Source organism: Eimeria necatrix, genomic scaffold (genome assembly GCF_000499385.1).
Source record: "Eimeria necatrix Houghton genomic scaffold, Enh_scaff26, whole genome shotgun sequence".
In the NCBI taxonomy this organism is placed as follows: Eukaryota; Apicomplexa; class Conoidasida; order Eucoccidiorida; family Eimeriidae; genus Eimeria; species Eimeria necatrix.
Genome location: NW_013655239.1, coordinates 131,306 through 150,000, shown reverse-complemented (window position 1 = coordinate 150,000; position 18,695 = coordinate 131,306). Strand labels below are relative to the sequence as shown.

The 18,695-nt window shown below is 52.2% G+C and overlaps 5 protein-coding genes across 5 annotated transcripts in view; 1 reads left to right on the top strand and 4 right to left on the bottom strand.

The window, feature by feature from the left end:
• The window catches only part of ENH_00036900 (hypothetical protein), a gene marked incomplete at both ends in the record, with an annotated part of 646 nt that extends 545 nt beyond the window's left edge, over positions 1-101 (bottom strand). Inside the window, 1 exon segment of the mRNA XM_013585099.1 lies at positions 90-101. Coding sequence (XP_013440553.1) covers positions 90-101 — 12 coding nt within the window.
• Positions 102-432: 331 nt separating this feature from the next.
• Positions 433-1,760, bottom strand: ENH_00036890 (hypothetical protein, conserved; the record flags this gene model as incomplete). Its single annotated transcript, XM_013585098.1, has 3 exons — positions 433-558; positions 738-879; positions 1,240-1,760. 3 exons carry the CDS (start codon positions 1,758-1,760, stop codon positions 433-435), a joined length of 789 nt encoding a protein of 262 aa, XP_013440552.1.
• Positions 1,761-1,901: 141 nt separating this feature from the next.
• Positions 1,902-4,112, bottom strand: ENH_00036880 (ATP-binding cassette sub-family B member 5, putative; the record flags this gene model as incomplete). The annotated part of the gene is made up of 5 exons (XM_013585097.1): positions 1,902-2,186; positions 2,469-2,893; positions 3,233-3,356; positions 3,655-3,761; positions 4,034-4,112. 5 exons carry the CDS (start codon positions 4,110-4,112, stop codon positions 1,902-1,904), a joined length of 1,020 nt encoding a protein of 339 aa, XP_013440551.1.
• A 4,426-nt stretch (positions 4,113-8,538) lies between these two features.
• On the bottom strand, positions 8,539-10,670 carry ENH_00036870 (myosin heavy chain, putative; the record flags this gene model as incomplete). Its single annotated transcript, XM_013585096.1, has 5 exons — positions 8,539-8,727; positions 8,943-9,197; positions 9,359-9,584; positions 9,829-10,214; positions 10,482-10,670. The coding sequence occupies 5 exons, from the start codon at positions 10,668-10,670 to the stop codon at positions 8,539-8,541; spliced, it is 1,245 nt and encodes a 414-aa protein (XP_013440550.1).
• A 7,101-nt stretch (positions 10,671-17,771) lies between these two features.
• Positions 17,772-18,495, top strand: ENH_00036860 (hypothetical protein, conserved; the record flags this gene model as incomplete). Its single annotated transcript, XM_013585095.1, has 4 exons — positions 17,772-17,822; positions 17,989-18,103; positions 18,219-18,298; positions 18,448-18,495. The coding sequence occupies 4 exons, from the start codon at positions 17,772-17,774 to the stop codon at positions 18,493-18,495; spliced, it is 294 nt and encodes a 97-aa protein (XP_013440549.1).
• Positions 18,496-18,695: the final 200 nt, after the last annotated feature.

Here is an 18,695-nt window from a genome sequence, read left to right as displayed (position 1 = left end):
CAAGTATGTTTCTGTAGATTATATAAAGTGATTTATTTGCTTTTGTCTACTTTTGGTTTTGTTCATATATTGCGCTGAGGTGTACGTACAGCCGAAGTCATATCCGTGCTTGTTCCTGTGCATTTAATTAAAACGAGTGAAAAAGAGTTGGCAAATTGAAGCAAAAGACTTCCAACAAATAAACGGCCGTCTGCTGCAGCTTGTGTTGCAGCTGCTGCAGCTGCTGCTGCTGCAGCTGCTCATGCAGGGGCTGCAGCAGGTGCTGCTGCTGCCTCTTTTCGGCGCGCAGCGCCCGCCAGTGGGTATAAGCTGCAGCAGCTGCTGCTGCGGGTAGCAGCTGCAGCAGCTGCCGCTGCGGATAACCGCTGCAGCAGCTGCTGCTGCGAGTAGCAACTGCAGCAGCTGCTGCTGCTGCGCGCTCCAGCTCAGGGCTTACAGCTCGTCCTGCAGCAGCTGCCTGTGCCTTGAGCTTTTGTTTCCGAGCATCTCAGAGCGAGGGCCTTCTGCTGCCACTTGTCCATCTTCGATCACCACCACCCGGTCTGCCTCCTTGAGGCTCTGCAGCAAAACCCCAAACCCTAAACCCTAAACCCTAATTCGAGTGTTTGGGCCTGGCGAGTTCGCCTGAGAACGACAGCTACACGCGCCGTCCCAGCAGCAGCAGCAGCAACAGTGAAGCACCGCTTTTGGGCCCTCAACCGGCCCTAAACCCTAAACCCTAAACCCTAAACCCTTACTGAGGGTTTGTGTGCAATCGTGATGACAGTGGTTTGACCCTTCAGCCGCCTCAAAGTGCTCGCTAGTGCTGCCTCGCTGTCGGCGTCGAGGCAGCTGGAGGCCTCGTCAAGAATCAGCAGCCGCGGCTTGCGCAGCAGCGCCCTGCAGCAGCAGCAGCAGCAGCAGCGCAGCAGCAGCAGCAGCGCAGCAGCAGCAGCGGTGGAGCAACGCAGCAACCAGCTGAACACGTGGAGCTTGCAGCTACGCGGCTAGCAAGCAGCTAGTCACCGGCTAGCTGCCGGCCCGCGCCAGCCATCCTTCGCATAAGGCTGCTGCAGCAGCAAAAGCAGCCTAGCTAGCTGCTTAGCTAGCTGAGCAGCCCTCTAGCTAGCTGTGATAGCTAGCTGGCGGCAACTCTGCCCAGCAGCACCAGGCCGCCATGCTGCGCAGCTAGCTGCGCCCCCGCCAGCTAGCCACTAGTCCTGCTGCGTGGCTAGCTAGCTGCTAGCTAGCTGTCCTTACCGGGCCACCGCAATTCTTTGCTTCTGACCTCCCGAAAGCCGAACTCCGCCTTCGCCGCAGACAGTGAAGACGCCGTCAGCTAGCTGCTTGATGAAGGGCAGCGCGTTTGCTGCTGCTGCTGCAGCAACGACCTGCTGCAGCAAACCCGCAGGCCATGCTGCTGCCTCGGGGTGGCGCAGAGTCCGCGACAGCTCCGCTTCGTACAAGTCCGTCTCCTGCTGCTGCCGTTGCTGGCACTCTTGCTGCTGCTGCTGCTGGCCTTCTCGCTGCTGCTGCTGGCCTTCCTGTTGCTGCTGCTGGCACTCTTGCTGCTGCTGCTTCGTGGCCTGCGTCTCCGGGTCGCTCTTGCCTCGTTTCTGTTGCTGCTGCAGCCTGCTGCTGCTGCTGCACCTCATCCAGTCATCGCTGCTTTGCTGCAGGGGCCGCAGCCCGTAGGCAATGTTATCTGCAATGCTTCTTCTAAACAGCAAAGGCTCTTGTTCCACATAAGACACAGAACGCCGTATTGAGGGCAAGTCCATCTCGCGCAAGTCCACGCCGTCAAGCAGCACCGAGCCGCTCTGCAATACACACACGCAAACGTGCTGCTGCTGCTGCTGCTGCTGCTGCTGCTGCTGGCGCTGGAAGCAGCGGTGCTGCTGCCCAAGTGGTGCACGTGCTAGTTATGATGCAGGTAATGCTGCTGGCAGCGGCTCGCAAGTTGGAGGCTGGTGCTGCTGCGGAAGCTGTTGCGGCTGCTGCGGCTCATGCTGCTGCTGCTTCTGATGCTGCTGCTGCCCATGCTGCTGCTGCTGCTGCTGCTGCTGCTCGTGCTGTTTTTGCTTGACTACCTGCGGGTCATAGAAACGCTGCGCCAGTTTGACAAGAGTCGATTTGCCCGCGCCGGATGGGCCCACAAGAGCCAGCACTTCCCCGCGGGGCACCCGTAGAGAAAGGTTCTTCAGGATCTGCAGCAGCAGCAGCAGCAGCAGCAGCAAGCACAAGGAGCAGCAGCAGCAGCAGGCAGAACGCCTGGTCAGTCTAGCGAATGGTTTGCACTGATCCACGGCAGCGCGCTGCTTCGGTATCTTGCGTTGCAGTGACAGCAGCGGCAGCAGCAACAACGGCAACAGCAGCAGGAAAACAGTGACTGTAGCGGCAGCAGCACAGTCGCCAGCAGCAGCAGCAGCAACAGCAGCAGCAGGCGATGGCGGAGCTCCCCGAACCCTGTGAAATCGTGCAAAGAATACCTGAGGGCCTCCAAGGCTTCCCCCGGCTTCTGCCTTCCCGTCTCCAGTTGCTGCAGCTGCTGCAGCTGTTGCTGCTGCTGAAGTTGGAGCATAAGCGAAGCTAACGTTCCTGAATTCTACAAGTGCGGGGCCCCTGGCCTCCCCTTGCCGGCCCGCTGCCTGCCCTGGGGGCCCCTGTGGGGCCCCCTGGGACTCTGGAGAGGGGCCCCCCGCGGGCTTTTGGGTTTCTTGTTGCAGCTTTTTCGAAACAAGAGTTGGCTTTCTGTCTATGAGATCGAAGTAGCGCTTCGAGGCTGTCAGGGAAAAGCGGGTGTCTTTGTAAATGTCCGTGAGGGCGTCTAATGCCAAATAGAACTTCCGCAAATAGCTGCGGAAAGACATGAAGCGACCAATGGTCAAGTTCCCCTTGACCACTGACCGCATGCCTGAAACCAGCAAGCCCCAACGCACGCACAAAACGCATGCGCTGCAGCCCAAAAGACCCACCAAGCAGCGCCAACTAGGGCCCCCTCCTGAGGCCCCCTTCTGGGGCCCCGGCCTCCTGGAGCCCTCCCCTGGGGCCCCCTGTTGGGGCCCCCTGCTGGGGCCCCCTGCTGGGGCCCTCAGCGAGGAGAGGCCCTCTGTGCAGGGGCACTGGTGTGTGGGGTTTGCGTGAAGCAGCAGTCCCAGCAGCAAAAAGGAGAAGGGGGAGAAGGCGCATGCATGCATGCATCGCATGCATGCATGCATCGCGTGAGCCGACGCTTGCATGCGCGCAGCCCCACCGAAAGCCAAAAGCCCCAAGTCCGTGGTGAGCAGCAGCATTTGCTTCGCCTGTTTGAAGAAAGACTCTGCAATAACTCCCTCCCGCAGCACCCGCAGAGAGGCGTCTTGGCAGGCGCTGTAGCGCTGAAGACAAGCGCATGCAGGAGGCCTCAAAGCGCATGCAAGCCCGGTTGCATGCATGCACTAGACGCAGCACGCATGCATGCAAAAAGGACTGCATGCAGTCGCATGCAAAAAGGACTGCATGCAGTCTCCACAGCGCACGCAACGCATGCAAGATAGAGTTGATGCATGCAGAAACACCGGGGCTGTGCGCGAGGCGCAGCAGCACGCACAGCAGCAAGAGGACAGGCCCCTAAAACGCATGCTTGGCCAGTCAATGCATGCATGCATGCATGCAAAGCCGGGCATTGAGGGTCACCTGCACTTCCATGTCTTCTGCTGCGTTGGCTTTGACGGTCTGGACGTTCGCCAAAACTTCCGTGGCGATGGCCGAAATATCTGCCAAAAGGTCATTTTGCAGCAAACCTGAATTGGCGAAGACAGCAGCAGCAAGGGCCAGGAGCAATTAGGCAAAGCAGCCGACGCTGCCAAGTGCTGCAGCAGCAGCAGCAGCAGCAGCACCAACAGCAGCAGCAGCAGCAGCACCCGCAGCAGCAGCAGCAACACTAGCAGCACCCGCAGCACCAGCACCAGCCCCCGCAGCAGCGCCTGCCGCCGCAACTGCAGCAGCAACTGCAGCATCTGCAGCACCATCATCACTACCAGCAGCAGCTGCAGCAGCAGCAGCAGCAGCAGACCGAGGCTGCCGATGGCGCGTGCTGCGCCGCCAGTGCCCAGCAGCACGCAGGGCACCGCCAGCATCCCCAGCGCAGCCATTTGCGGCGACAAGTAAAACATGAGGGCCCCCCCGACGCTGACGTTGACCACCGCCGCCAGCAGCTTCTGCGCGCCGCTGGTCACCACTTGCTGCGCCGCACGCACCCGCAGCAGCAGCAGCTGCTGCAGCAGCAGCAGCAGTCGCAGCCGCAGTCGCAGCAGCAGCGGCAGCAGCAGTCGCAGCAGCAGCAGTGGCAGCGGTGGCAGCAGCTGCGAAAGCAGCAGCTGCAGCAACCGCAGATGCTGCTGCAGCAACTGCAGCAGCAGCAGCAGACCAGCAGCAGCAGCAACAACGGCAGCGGGGGCGGGGCTCGGCAGCAAGAGGCAGCCGCGGCTGCGGCGGCAGCAGCAGCTGCTGCTGTTGCTGCTGCGCTTGAGCTGCAAGTGCTTGCCTGCATGTCTTCCGTGTCATTCAAGATCCGACTCGCCAAAGTCCCTGTGCTGTTGGAGTCGAAGAAAGCTGCTTCTTGTCTGCAGCAAAAAGTTCAGGTGTACAGACACCGCAGGTGCCCAGACACCGCAGCTCTGCAGCGCCTCGGGCGCGCAGCAGACCAGGTGTACAGACACCCGTGCAGCCAACTCAGGGGTCAATCCGCCTCCAAACCCTAAACCCTAAACCCTAAACCCTAAACCCTAAACCCTAAACCCTTACCTCAGCAAAGTCGCAAAAAGCCGTTTCTGCATCTCCACCACCAAATGCCAACGCGCACACGTAAACAGTGCGTCCTGCGCACCCACCACAAACCCCAAACCCTAAACCCTAAACCCTAAACCCTAAACCCTTAGGCCCCAAATTGGAGACTAAAAGTGGCAAAAGACACATGAAGAGACACAAAGTCATGGCTGCAAGCAGCAGGAGTACTCAGGCGCCGAGAGGGCTGACAAAAAAGAACGAAAGAGAGAGACAAAAGCCGCGCACAGCAGCAGCCCAACAGCAGCAGCAGCAGCATCAGCAGAAGCAGCAGCAGCAGCAAAGCAGCTGCTGCCGCGGCAGCGAGACGCAGGCAGGCACGTGCTGCGCAGAAGAGACTACCGCCGTTGCCAGCAGCAGCAGCAGCAGCAGCAGCAGCAGCAGCAGACCCTCGTTACGGAGCTCAAGGCCTCCACTGCTGCTGCTGCTGCCGTCCGCAGCACCAGCGGCAGCAAAGCGCCACTGCGTGGACCCGAAGGGGCCCCTAGGGGGGCCCCCCCCTCCATAAGGAGAAGGTCAGAGGCCCCCTGAAGAGGGGGCCCCCCATCTGCTGTACCCTCTTTGCAAGCAAGAGCAGCAGCACAGTCAAAGACACGGCCCAGCAAGTAGGAGCGGGCAAAGGAAGCAGCAGCAGCAACAAGAGACAGAGCAGCAGCAGGAGCCAACAGCTGCAGCGACAACGTAGACCTCAGCTCCTTCAGCAGCCTGCAGCGCAAGCAGCAGCAGCAGCAGCAGCAGCAGCAGCAGACGCACAAGCAGCAGCAGCGACAAACGCAGCACCTCAGACATCAGCAGCATCAACAGCCCCAGCAGCAGCAAAGAGCAGCAGCTGCTGCTGCTGCAGCAGCCGCTCAGGCGAGGCTCTACGGAGACGGCAGAGAAGCATTTGCTGACGCCCCCAGCAGCAGCAGCAGCAGCAGCAGCAGCAACATGCCTCGTTAGTCCTATTGCGTCTCTTTTTTCTGCTCCTGCAGAGCCAGCGCGGGGCAGCCGACACAAAGCGCCCCACACAAGACGGGGCCCCTTCAGGACCTTTTCAGCAGCAGCAGACAAGGGGGGCCCCCAGCAGCTGAGGGCTCGCCTTGCTGCTGCTGCTGCTGCTGCAGCAACTCCCTTAGCGGATCCTCGTTCTGCGCTCGTTGCTGCTGCTGCTGCTGCTGTTGCTGCTGCTGCTGCAGGGCCAGCCCACAGCCTCCCACAGCCAAGATCGCGGCGAGAGAGCCCCGGGCCCTTCTGCTGCCAAACTGCAGCAGCTTGGCTGCTGCCAAGTAGCTGTGGCTGCGCAGAAGCAGTTTGTGCCCACTGGTGGGCCCTGCGAGCAGCAAATACCGTGGGGGGGCCCCCAACGGGGGGCCCCCCTAGGGTGCACCGTGGGGCCCCCAGAGCACTCTCTGGGGAGCTTAGGGGGGACTTGGCAATAAAGCCACAGCCTCTAAATGCAGCACCGTGACCTGGGCTTGCTAGTAATGGGTGGTAAGCACGAAAAGAGAAGGGGGCCCCAGGGGGGCCCCCATGGGGGGCCCCGCCTGCGCTCGCTGCCGGCCGTGTGTCTCGGTGCAGAATGAGACCTTTGGAAGCAACTAATGCTACAAAGTGGAATACAATGAGAAAACAAAATGGAAGGGGGAAACAAAAAGACAAACGGGGGGCCTTCCAAGGCATCTTCGTTGGGGGCCCCCCTAAAGCCAGTCGGCCTCGGACGGCCGTAGACGACTCTGAGGGCGCCTGTAGCAGCCCCGCGTGTCCTTGCAATGGAAAGAGCACTGCATGCTTCAAATAAAAGAGAAAAAACATCAAGAGAGAGAGGCGAAGACTTATAGAGAAACACTCGAGGTACCCCGGCAGGCCCCACCGCAAGGGCGGGGCAGCCGTGACTGCACAGGCAAGGAGCCGCTAAAGGGAGAAAAAAGGCAATTAAACAGCTACAAGAATGAGTGAAATGCTTTATTTGATTCATTACTTTTATTCTTGACACAAGTTAATGGCGAACTCAGTAAACAAACAGGTTGCTGCCAGAGCAGCCTCTGTCTCGGGGTGTCGGCCACAGCTCAACGCGCCTACTGCTCTCCTATATCTTGTGAAACGCTGCTTTGTGAATTATTTCAAACCATTTAACAACATTCTAGTAGTGTTTTTGATTCTTTATCTGGTGCGTACACTCTAGTTTTGGGCCTTGGCCTGGTGCCGACTGCAATCGGGCGCAGGAGCCGTACAACACAGCTAGTAGCGCTTGAGAGGACAAGGACTGGGACTTTCTCTTCCTAATTTTCAATTGTAGTTTTTAATTGTCCATCTGAATATTCGAGGAGATTCACTTTTGTTTTCCAGTCTAGTCTTTCAGTCCGGTGTCTTGCTCCCCTTCCCAAAACACTCGAGACATCGCTTGTAGCCTCGCCTTTTTCCTACTGTCCCGCCCCATCAAGTGCTTCCGCAGCTGTTTCTCAAAATTGAAATCTTGAACTTATGCAGTCCATTATATCATTCTCTCACGCTTTTCTGACCCCTACTGCCGCTGTATGGTATCAAAAATATGCCACAGCACATGCATAAACCAATTGAACAAGGAGTCGCACAAGCAAGAAAAAGGTGATACGTACAACAATAGGTATCGTTATTAATAATTGCAAAAGCCTCTCATTTTTGCTCAGTGGAAAGGAGGTACACGAGGGCGGCTTTGCTGCGAGCTTAGGGAGGGCACACAGGGAGGTAGCTGTGACCCATATTAGTGCAGAAGAAAGACGCTACATTCTTTATTTAAAAACTTTTGCGAGAGTACTCCGTTGACACTGACTGTGAAAGGCGCGGTGGAATCCTCACTTCCCAGATGACCGTGCAGCCCTACATAACTGATTCGAAGCGTTCGAATCTGGTTTAAAGCAGTTTCCTTGTTCTATAGATATGCCCCGTTTGTCTCGTTTTTGGGCTCATAATTTTATATTCAGCCTCCATGCAGGCGACAGTTATGCTGTGTCCTCTGCAAGCATAATAACTACCTGTTTTTACACTGCCCAGCTACAGTAGAGACTTTGCTACCGCTGTAATCACAGGGACTAGCAGCAATCCGTAAGAACCCTCAGTTGAGATAAGCAATTGGGGTACACATGCAGCAGCAACGTCCTTCAACAGATTAGCATATTCACTTGAGGCTGCATGCAGCTAATTGGAGCTCGCCTCAACTAAACTTCTACCAGCACTAACAAGCTGTCTGCCATTAACGGCACCTTATGAAGATATCAGCAGCTAAATGCAACTATTTGGGCAGTATTGGGAGCAACTTAAATAGTTGGTGTGGGTGTGCCGACTTATGAAGGGCAGCTTTTTGCACAGAACCCCAACCGTCATCACTATAGAAACGTCAGACACACAGTGCGTCCGGCTAAAGGCTCAGTCGTCTCTTTAAGTGGAGTACCGCTGCCTTCAGGACCTCGGTAGTGACCACACTTGACCACGAGAGCTAGCCACAGCACTGGCTGTCCTAGCATTTAAGTAATAGTAGCCCGCGGAAGCACGCGTTATATTGTGTTATGTACATATTATAGCTATTCCCTGCCTTTGTAAGCCCCGAGGGGGCCCAGTAGCCAGTAGTTCTGTTCTGCGGGCAGAATTGTCTACGTGGGTCCTGGTAATTCAGCTCAGCAAGCGACTGATATCCTGCCGAGCCGCAACGCGTTGTGTTCATCTAGCCTCTGCTGGTTATAATTATTCCAATACTACCTACGCCAAACCATATTCAGCTTATATGGCGTGGAGCTCTGCGTCCTCATGGCTTGTCGACGCTAGAATGACTTGTAACTGTTCTATGCCATTCTTCAAACGCAGATGCAGTTCATCTCGCTGCCGCTGCCACTCCCGCTGCTGCCGCTGCAATTTTGCTGCTGCCATACGCCCCTCTGCCTGGGCCCGCTGGCACTCAGCCTGGGTGCGCTGCAGCCACATCAACACCAGAAGCAGCGGCAGACGCGCCATCAGCTTTAGCGCCAGCAGTAGGTGCAGTGGTACTTGTCAAGATTGCAGGGGAAGCAACAGAGAAAGAAACAGCGAAAGTGCCAGGGTGGTCTTTGCACCGTAGAATTTTAGGTGAGGCGAACTACATTAAATTTTAGAGTTTCGAGTTAAGTCTTCAAAGTATTAGTCAGCACCCTAAGCTCGTCCTTAAGTTGCTCCTGCACTTCTTTGAGAGCTCTTATATTGGCCTCATTTTTCAACGCCTCTGCTTGTGCTGATTTGAGTTGTTGTTCTTGCTCCTCTATTTGTTGCTTGTGCTGCTGCAGTTGTAGCTGCTGCTCGGCTGCCGTAGCCTCTGCCACTGCTGCGACTGATTTAAGGTTCTCTTTTGTCGTCGTGTGGCTCTGCTGTTCCTCTGTGAGCTTCTGCTGCAGTTGTTCTAGCGCTCTCTGCAGCAGCAGCAACAGAAACATTCTACAGGTCCTCTCACCGATTCGTTCAAGTGATTGACGTTTGAACCTGAGATTTGGTGATAGATTCATCATGCTTACACTTCATGGCTCCTAATTTACGGTTCAGGGCTTAGCGCGTATGGGGACAAATGTAGCACCTGGCGAGAATTGAGAATTGTGCGCTGTCTTTGCTGCTCCGCGTCTGCTGCAGCAGCCCTTGCTGCTAATTGCCTATGCTTAGCCCGTAGCTCTTCGGCAGCTGTGGCTGCTGCTGCAGCTTCTTGTTGCAACTCAGCCACTTGCTGCTCCAGCTGTTGTTGCTGTTGTTGTTGCAGTTCCTCCGTCTCTCGCCGCTCTTGTAGCCTTTGCTTCAGTTCCTCTACCCTAAGTGCACCCCGGCCAAGACCCTAAGTCTTAACCCTAAAGGAAAGGAGGCCAAATCCTTACGTATGAGCCTTAGAGCCTCCATTGTAAATCCTAAATCGTCTAGAATAAACTCTGAAGCCTGAGCTACAGACTCCCATTGCTGTACCCTCTAGCGTAAAAGCCCCTCAGAGCATCAACTCTAATGGCCGGATCTACATGCCTATCCGTAGGCATTAAGCGTTTAACGTTATTCCATAATTACTTTTGCTGAGTGCGCTTCAGGTCGGCAGCTATGCTCTGTCTTTCTTCGAGAGCTTCTTTTTCGCTCTGATGGTGGCGCTGTGTTTCTTGCTGGAGCTCTTGCTGCAGCTCAAGAATTCTGTGTTGCTGCTGCTGCAACTGCTGCTGCTGCTGTTGTTGCTGTTGGAGCGTTCCATCCTGCTGCTGCATGAGCTTATCTTTCTCTTCCAAAAGTTGCTTTTGCAGCAGTTGCTGCTGCTGCTGCAGCCGATCAACTTCTTGCTGCAGCAGTTGCTGTCGCCTCTCTGCTGTGCTTTGCTGCTGCTCAAGTTCTGCCTGCGCGCGCGCTGTGTCTTGTTGCTGCTGTTGCAGTAGGAGCTCCGCCTGTTGCAGTTGCAGGTCGCGCTGCTGCAGCCATCAGGGCACGTAATAAACAGCGAATCAGCGGGCAGCATTGAATCCTTAAGATCCAAGGCCAAAATCAAAATTAAGGCATAGGGGCTACAGTTTGGGGTCCAAAAGCAAGAGTCTATGGGTTATGCCTTAGAATCTAGGGGCGGTACTGTGGCAACTGAGAATCAGAAACAATCTATGCAGTCAACAAAGGTGTACGCTGCCTCTGTAGCTTGATAACTGAGGCAGTCGACTGCCGAGCTTGCTGGATAGCTGGCTGACTTGAAGGTCGCTGAGGAGTTTCTCATTGGCGTCCTGTTTGTCGTCCAGCTGCCTCTGAAGCATGCTTTGCTGCTGTTGCTGTTGCTGCTGCTGCTGCTGCTGCTGCTGTATTTGCAGCTTCTGCTGCTGCACCAGAAGTTGAGCTTCGCACAGTTCTCTGTACCTCTGCTCCAAACTGCCCTGCCACATCCAAACCCGGACAGCTCTACAAATATCTAAGCGGTCTATTGTCATCAGTGTAATCTATAGGCAGCTGGCTTGGCAGCGTGGCAGCGTTGCCGTATGTTTGCCTAGGCAGCTAGCTAGATGAGCAGCTGCATTCGTGTAACGAACTTTTAAGTGGGCATTCTCCTTGAGGAGCTCTCGGCGTTCATCTTGCATTAAGTTTGCTGAGGTAAGGCAGAAAAACAGATAAGCAGTTCTTCGTCTTAAGGCTCTCCCGAGCTACAGGCCTCAAGTCCTAAGCCCCAAGCTTTTAACCATACACCCTTGCTGACACTTGACCGTGGCGCTTTGTAGCTCGCAAAGCTTTTGCTTTAATAGTAAGTTTTCTCGTTTCGTCTCATTGTGTCTCTGAGCCGACGACGTAAGATCTGATTCCAGACGACGCAGCAACCGAGCGCTTTGCTGCAACAGCGACGGCAGCATAGTATTTGAGGAGCAACAACAGCAGCAACAACAGCATTCTTACTTCAAGATGGACTTAAAGAACTCCGATTAGCGCGTACGTTTCGTTGTATACACTTCAGGGGTTGTTTTCGGCTTTTGCCTTTGTGCTGTAGGTAGTTAAGGTCACCTGCTCAGTGCTCCTTAGCTCGGCCTCCATTTTCTTGATGTAGTTATCTGTTTGCTGCTGCTGCTGCTGCTGCTGCTGTTTCATTTCTTGATCCTGCATGTGATTTACAGTGCGCTGGTGTCCCCGGCTAGGCGGCTGATGCTGCTGTGGCGGCATCGAGTGCAGCTGCAGCAGCTTGTTGTTGTCGGCGCAGCAGTTTGATATTTGACGGAGCGTCGAGGGCCTGGCCCCATTGCCTGCAGGTTGACCCATGCTACAAGACGTGTATGAAAAATCATGCGTACACACATTATGAATGCATGTATGAACATTTGTACACAGATATAAACGGATATATGAAACTGCTTAACTACGCTGCTTCCTCTTGATACTCATATCTCCACATGCGTAGCTGTGGGCCAAAACCCATATGCCTGCCAATGCTCGTAAAGGTCACGTATATACTTCAATCTGCATATGTGTTTTCATCTTTTTGGTTAGAACTATGAAAAATGTATGAAATTTACATCTGCGAGTTGTACATTAGCTCCACAAACTCTCATGGCCGTTGACCAGAATCACTGTCTATGCCCGCTGGATCGCAAATCAGTGCAGCTTATTCGGTTTATTTGGGAGTTTCGTTTGTTTCCTGTCTCGCGAACGCAGACTAGCCGAAGAGATGATATCATAATATTGCCTTATTTTTTCTTTTGCCCACCCGCAAGGTCTAGAACGGTAATCCATCTGTTTGGCCTCAGCGCCATGGCCAGCTGCGCACTGCCTTCCTCCCCTAGTGAGTTGTTTCGTAAATGTATCTCCTTTAGGTTCCGACTGTGCAAACGCCTCCAAATTCCTGGGAAGCATTGCCGTCTGAAAGCTGAATTTTACACTCTACGGATCAAAGTCCTTGCCCCTGGCGGGGTGGTTAGCGTACGCACCTGTTTCTGAGGATCAACTCGCTGAGGGCGTCAGCAGCGGCGCTGCCCAGCTGGCAGTGTATAAGTGACAACAGTTGTAGAGACTCTAGTCCCCGTATGCTCTCGCACAGCAAAGGCACGGACCCAGACCCACTGCAGTCATCCCCTGCAGCAACAACAAGAGCAGCGGCACCAGACGCCGGCACTGGCAGCAAGCATGTTAAAAAGTATTGTTGTTTCTCGTAGAGCCACCACATCTATATGTTAATACTTTTATCTGATACAGTACGTGCCTCGCTACGTTTACGTCTCGTGTTTCAAGTCCCACGACTTAGAAGCGTACCGGAGCCAATCGGGTTCCAGTCAAGCCTGAGTTGCCTCAGCTGCCTGAGATGGCAAATAGCTGGAGCTAGAAGTTTGAACCCTTTTTCCGATATATTATTACCCTATATGTAAGGCGAAAGGATACAGAACGTGGGACAAGGCCTACAGCAGAGGAAAGTGCCGTATTTTACTGCTTGCATAACTACATATTTGCAGCCCACATGCGTTGTATATGTATATTTTCGCAGATATATATATATATGTAGATTGTAACATATGCCAACGAGTGTTCTTCTCCTCAGCGGTCAACGGGCAAGATTGCGTCTCATCACAGCTCCTAGTTTGTAGGAAGTTACATTGACTGCTACCACAAGTGTTTCCAGTAGCACTAGCGACTGTTTTCGTTAAAGTATAAAGTATCATCATTCTTACTATCACCAGTCAACGTCTAAAGTATTTTATGTTGCATAAACATTAGCTACTCTTACTACCGCTATCTATCCTAGTCCCTCTAAAACGTATTTCCTCGACAAGAAGATGTTTTTGAAGCTTCGTGCTGCGCATTGGAGCGTACGTACAGCTAAGTCAAGAACATGAATCGAAGTCCATTTAAGGAGACGGCTGGCGATGGCACTGCAGGCTCCATCGCCGAGACACTTTTCAGCGAGGAGCAACTCCGAAAGAGGACTCTCGCCCAGCCCGCGAAGCAGCTCATCCACCTGCAGCAGCAAAGATCCAGCGCATCTGGAAGCAGCAGAAGCAGCAGCTGTCGCATCAGCTCTGCTGGCGGTGGCTTTGTTCTCGGTGCCACCGTAGCCGCTGCTGTTGCTCAATTGCCGCTGCAGCACTCCTGAATTGCTAGAAAGATTGTTTTCCGCTGAAACCTGCAGATCTGAGTCTTGACGGTTCGTAGGCTTCGAAAGGGTTCTCCCGAGCGGGTACCCAGAAGCACATCCTGGGGTGTCTAGCATTTCGTAACCAGACATCCCTTGCGAAATTGAATCCACGTGGCTTCGTAGTCTCGTCTGCCCTACTTTAATAGAGCCGCTTGGCAAGACCAATAACGGAACCACCACCAACACCAAGAGTAACTCTATGCTTGTAAGAACCTAGTTATCCACTTGGCCTCAATGTGGTTACCTCTCAAAAAAAGGGAAGAGGAAAGAACAAAACTATGCTTCTTCTGTTTTTTTCCCTGGCACGCATTTATAGGTTTTAAAAATATGCTTGCCTTACCAATTCACTAACTCACAGACACATGGCAAAGGGATCTCTGCGAGCAATTTCTGGAGCTTTGGCCATCCAGACAAAACAGATTACAAGCCTTCGGCACTAAATATTGCCTTCAAGTCAAATAACTTGAATCAGATTAATTTGTAGTTACATGTAGCATGCTGCTGCGCTAGGCGAACAGAAGACACAAAGATATAGGCCACTTCATGCTTGATGCATCCAAAAATTAATTGGGGCTTTGCATGCAACCACACCCAGGCTCTCTCGGCATCGGCTACATTAAATACTGATCATTCCTCAGGTCAAGATCAATCCCTTATCGTTCTAGTCCATTAGGAGCCCGTAATGAATACAGAGGGGAGAATTTCGTGGTGTAGAAAACTTATGCTGTTCCACCTGTGACCTGTGTTTCCCTATAACAGCACCTCCTTGAATTGAATTGCTTCTCCTACTGGACAGCGAAGCTCACAAGAAACGCAGAGAGTAATGATGTGCAGGGAAACTGTTAGACGCTGCTCGCCAGATGCAGGCAAACTCCAAAAGCCAATAGAAACAATGAAGGATCCACAGATCCACATAACAGGAAGGCGAATAATGGAACCACGCATTGTACACTGCAGTTCTCAATGGCTGCCACTACCAATAAAAGAGCCAGAGCTGCGGTGTGCACAACCTAGGTCTGGTTTTCTTTGTGTGAGCAGCGCACAGCCCCATTTCCGTAAGAAAACGAGCCTTGAAGCCGGCCAGAGGGGTTAAGAAAAGACTTCTGAGCCGATTCTTAGCTTGCTACCATGTGGTGGCACTTCGAACAGCAGAACATCTACTCCTGGTGTTCCCTCGCATGCATTTTAGCGTGGACTGTCCACCAACTGTAGACCAAATAAAGGGAAAGCGACGCATCACCGCTAAAATCAGCACAGTGCTACGTTAAGTCTGCCCTATCATTCTTGTGAGCCCGTGGCCTAGTAGGGAACCAGTCCTTCACTTCTACAGGTTTTGGGGCCTCCATCCCCTGTTGCAAATATTGGTTGCAACTCCTTCATTACAGGGGATTCTGTGAGTTACGAATCTCCGAAATAAGCCACACGCTCATCACAGAAAAAGTATTTTGCGCCATTCGGCATAGTGGTTTCATGATCATACTAAACACTGTCCTACAAGCAAATAACACAAAAAGAGGTCTTGCCAGCAGCGACGAAATGTGGGGAAAGTGACCAGGTCGCACACCAACCTTTGCCCTGAATGGTGCGCATCTTAAAAGACATCTTAAATACCGTATTCTTCTAATTATACTTGCACTTTTTCTCTGAGATATGCTAGCACTGGCTATGAATGTGGTCACGGTTTTCCTTTAAAGTCAAAATTATCATTCCGCTTTTTGGTGCTCCTGCGCTCACAAAAGCTGCACCCTTATACATCAACACTTCACAGATCTGGAAGGCCCTGCACAGACGAGCAAGAAAAGATCAACTTTGAACAGTTAATTGGACTGTTTTGTGCCTTCGCTCTTCGGTTTGGTTGCTTATGTCATGCGTACATTGCGAGAACGGCACAATCCTAGACATCCCTCCTTCTAGAGACAAAGCATGCGCTCCCTTGGTTACTATAGTGCGTCTTCTGCGTTTGCACCTCATAAGGCAACTACTGCGGTGGAAGTATCTGCCTCCTGGTGAGTATTTGCGACAAATTGTGAGCGAGCATGGCCCACTCTGGTATGTTCCAGTATGTCAGGAAGATTTAGTCCTAGGAGGGTTTCAAAGCCGCATGTGAGCTGAATAATTCAGAGCAGCAAATAATTAGAGCAGCAACAAATCTTTTTTCCTCAGTGAATTCCACAATATTCGGGGCAACAGAAAACTCGTAATGGAAGATGATGTCGATCCCTCCTCGATGCAGGGGCCATGCCGGCTGCAAGCAAACAACTTCTTTGGCACACTCACAGAGAGCTCGGTGTTCGACCAATCTAACGTTCATGAGCTCCTTCTTTCTCCCATTAATGTCTGACGCTGATTTGGGAAGCAGTAATCGCAGCTTTGAAGGGTGCAAATTTGTATGGAACCTAAAAGATTTTGTGCAGTATCCTAGGCGCGGCTCGGCTTCAGGCTGTGTTCTGGTTGCACAGCTTCATTCCCATCACCACTGCAAAAGGATATTGTTGAGCATGAAGAAGGTTCCAAACAAAATCACTGGTTCTTTCAGCCCCCACTTCTGTAATTGTCTCCTCTGCATTAGTTGCAATTATGACTCCAATCTCTACTTTTTGAAATACAAGGCGCTGAAGGCCATTCCGGGGCTACATTGTACTGCTGCGCTTTACATCTCTTACTTTCAGCGATGGACTACAAATTTTGGGTAATACAAAGTAAGGAGACTAGTATGTGGGTGTACGCTAGTAATAACTCAGATGCGTCTGTGGAATTGAGCATCCCCACAACATCTAGCGAGATCTCGAGCAAAGCGTTCTGTATCGCCTATACCACCGTTTCCTCAGGGCATTCGTCCGCACATTGGCATAGCACTGCTCTTCTGCGAACGAACAGGAAGAGCATCATTTTGTCTGCGCAACTACATCAGTAACAAGTGAGCTCATGTTTCTCATAAGTTATCTGACTCTGAATGCTAAAAAGAATTCGCGTCTAATCTCACGAAGAATCACCAATCCTGCTGTTTACTCATCTTCTGCGTGAAGGTCGCTGAAGGGACATTTGGTCTTATTGTGTTCACAAATATGCAGAAGTTTCCATGGCAGCAAGTAGACTGCCGATGAGTAGCTTAAAGCATGTCAGATCCCGTAGGAGTTACAAGCCCCCCTATGCTGATTCCCCTTTATGTAGGATAACCGGATTTCTGAATTGTTTAGCCTTAGCCGTCTAAATTCTTTCCTACAGTTCGTAATGTGTCTTTTAGAAGTGCATGCATTTCACTTCCAGCCCCGTGGATAACTGCATGCAACTGCTTGCGACAGTGCAGTCAAGCTTGGGTGCGCTTTCCGTAATAGTATTGTGCTCTCTGAAATATATTGTACTACTCTAGCTTATTCTTGTAGCCCGCCCTCCTAGCTGCAGCTATGCCTGATAACCTTTTTACTAAAAAATATTTGGATTAGATGGCTCAGAGAGACTCTCGGCACTGATAGCTGTAGATCCGTACATATTTATACCGTACCTTTCATGCTACAATAATACTACTAAGCATGCAGGGTTTGCCGTCAAGCCTGCCGCGTTAAATATTTTTACACTTTCCTGGCAGTTTAACGTTGTGGCCTCAAGATACCTGGATATCATTTTGAGGAAAATTCAATCTTGCGCACCCTGGAAGCGTTTCTGTTCTATTTTGACAATGGAACACAGTGTTAGTCGGACATGCTGCATTCTAGCAGCCCTATCAACTCCCCAAGTTACACGGTTGCCTTACATTCGTAAACAGGACTAAGTATCGTGCAGGAGCCTATGTTTTAGTACTACTGCATATTCCACGGGTCACCCGTAAATATGAGCTCGATGCTTAGGAGATCATTAGACTGAGCTGCATATGCAGCGTCTACTATTGTTCCTTTTGTACAGCCTGCATCAGACGAGGGGCGTAGCTGTCTGGTCTCCAGCGGAAGAGGAGATTCTCAGCCTACGCACAGCACCAAAGCTTCGTCGTGCTCAGTTAGCCGCTTGCTTGATGGCACAAATGCGGAGCATCTAAAAGTTATGCAGGCAGAATTCGCCCGACATGGGGGACGATTAGACTTGCAGCAGGTGAGAACCAACTAATTGCTCATCTGGCGCCCTTTCCAACTCTACAATGCATTTGTTAAAGTCACAATTTCGCTCAGTCATTCCACAAAAATCCATTTCTCTCGTATGAACCCTCGCTGCTGACTGCGATACTCATAAATCTTGATATTCTTAACATAAATAAAATCCTAGAGTTGGTAAGCGTTCGTTTTGCGAGGGCAGAGGCACTAATGTGTGATCATCCGTATGTCTATACGAACTTATCGACTCCGTCCGTCTGTGTACGTATTGGCCTACGCATTAGTTCGCTGAGTTGATGTTTCAAATAGCTCCATGGAAGTCATCAGAGGCGGCACCTCCTCTATCAGTGAGTTTGCCACAAACTTTCAGTTTGTCAAAGAATTTCTCCGTAATGTCGTTCTTTTCATCACCAACTCATGCAAAGGGTACAACGCCAGCGAGCATTTGTTTGCTTGTAGAGGGGGCCACCGTTGTGTAATTCCATACACAAGTTGACTGCGAATGCTTTTCAGCTCCGGGAAGATCAGCTTCAGACAGAACAGGCCACTGGGAGAAAAAGCCCGTCGGCACTTGAAGATGAGCATCTCCTCTCAGCTGAGCGCTTTGCATTTGAATTGGCCGACCAAAGTACGTCTACCGGAGTGTCGCCGCAGCACTGCGCGTACCACCAAAAACCTTGTTCTGGGCGATCCTTTGCCTTTGCCATTTTGGGCAAAACCACCGCGTATTTGTGTCACTTCAGCAATTTTAAGCAGGGCTGCGCTCATGGCTGAAGCATTTGAGGCCGTGGACGTCAACGATGAAGGCTTTATTAGATGGGAGGTCAGGCGGGGAGGGAAACCACATCGTACTGGAGTAACCGGATTCCCACTATACTGAGGATCACTTGCATCGCGTTCCAATGAAACTTACGTCACAAAGCGAGTTTTGTCTGCATCTTCCAGTCGGTTTCTGTGAAATTTTGCGTGCAGTCAATCACCAGCTACTTGGAGAGGAGCCTCGCCTCAGGCAGGTTCTGAACCACTCACACACTGTGCTCGTTCTTGATACAATCTCGCCACTAGAGTTCTGCCTAAAAGTAACTAATAAAGCCCCTGGAATTAACCTGGATAATCAGGCTCGCAGGCCTACGTTCGGTGAATCAGCGTGTTGATGTGAAAATGTGTGCGTAGCTTTGGCGGTAACGAGACTCTGCACCCTGTACGGCCTATTTCAGTCA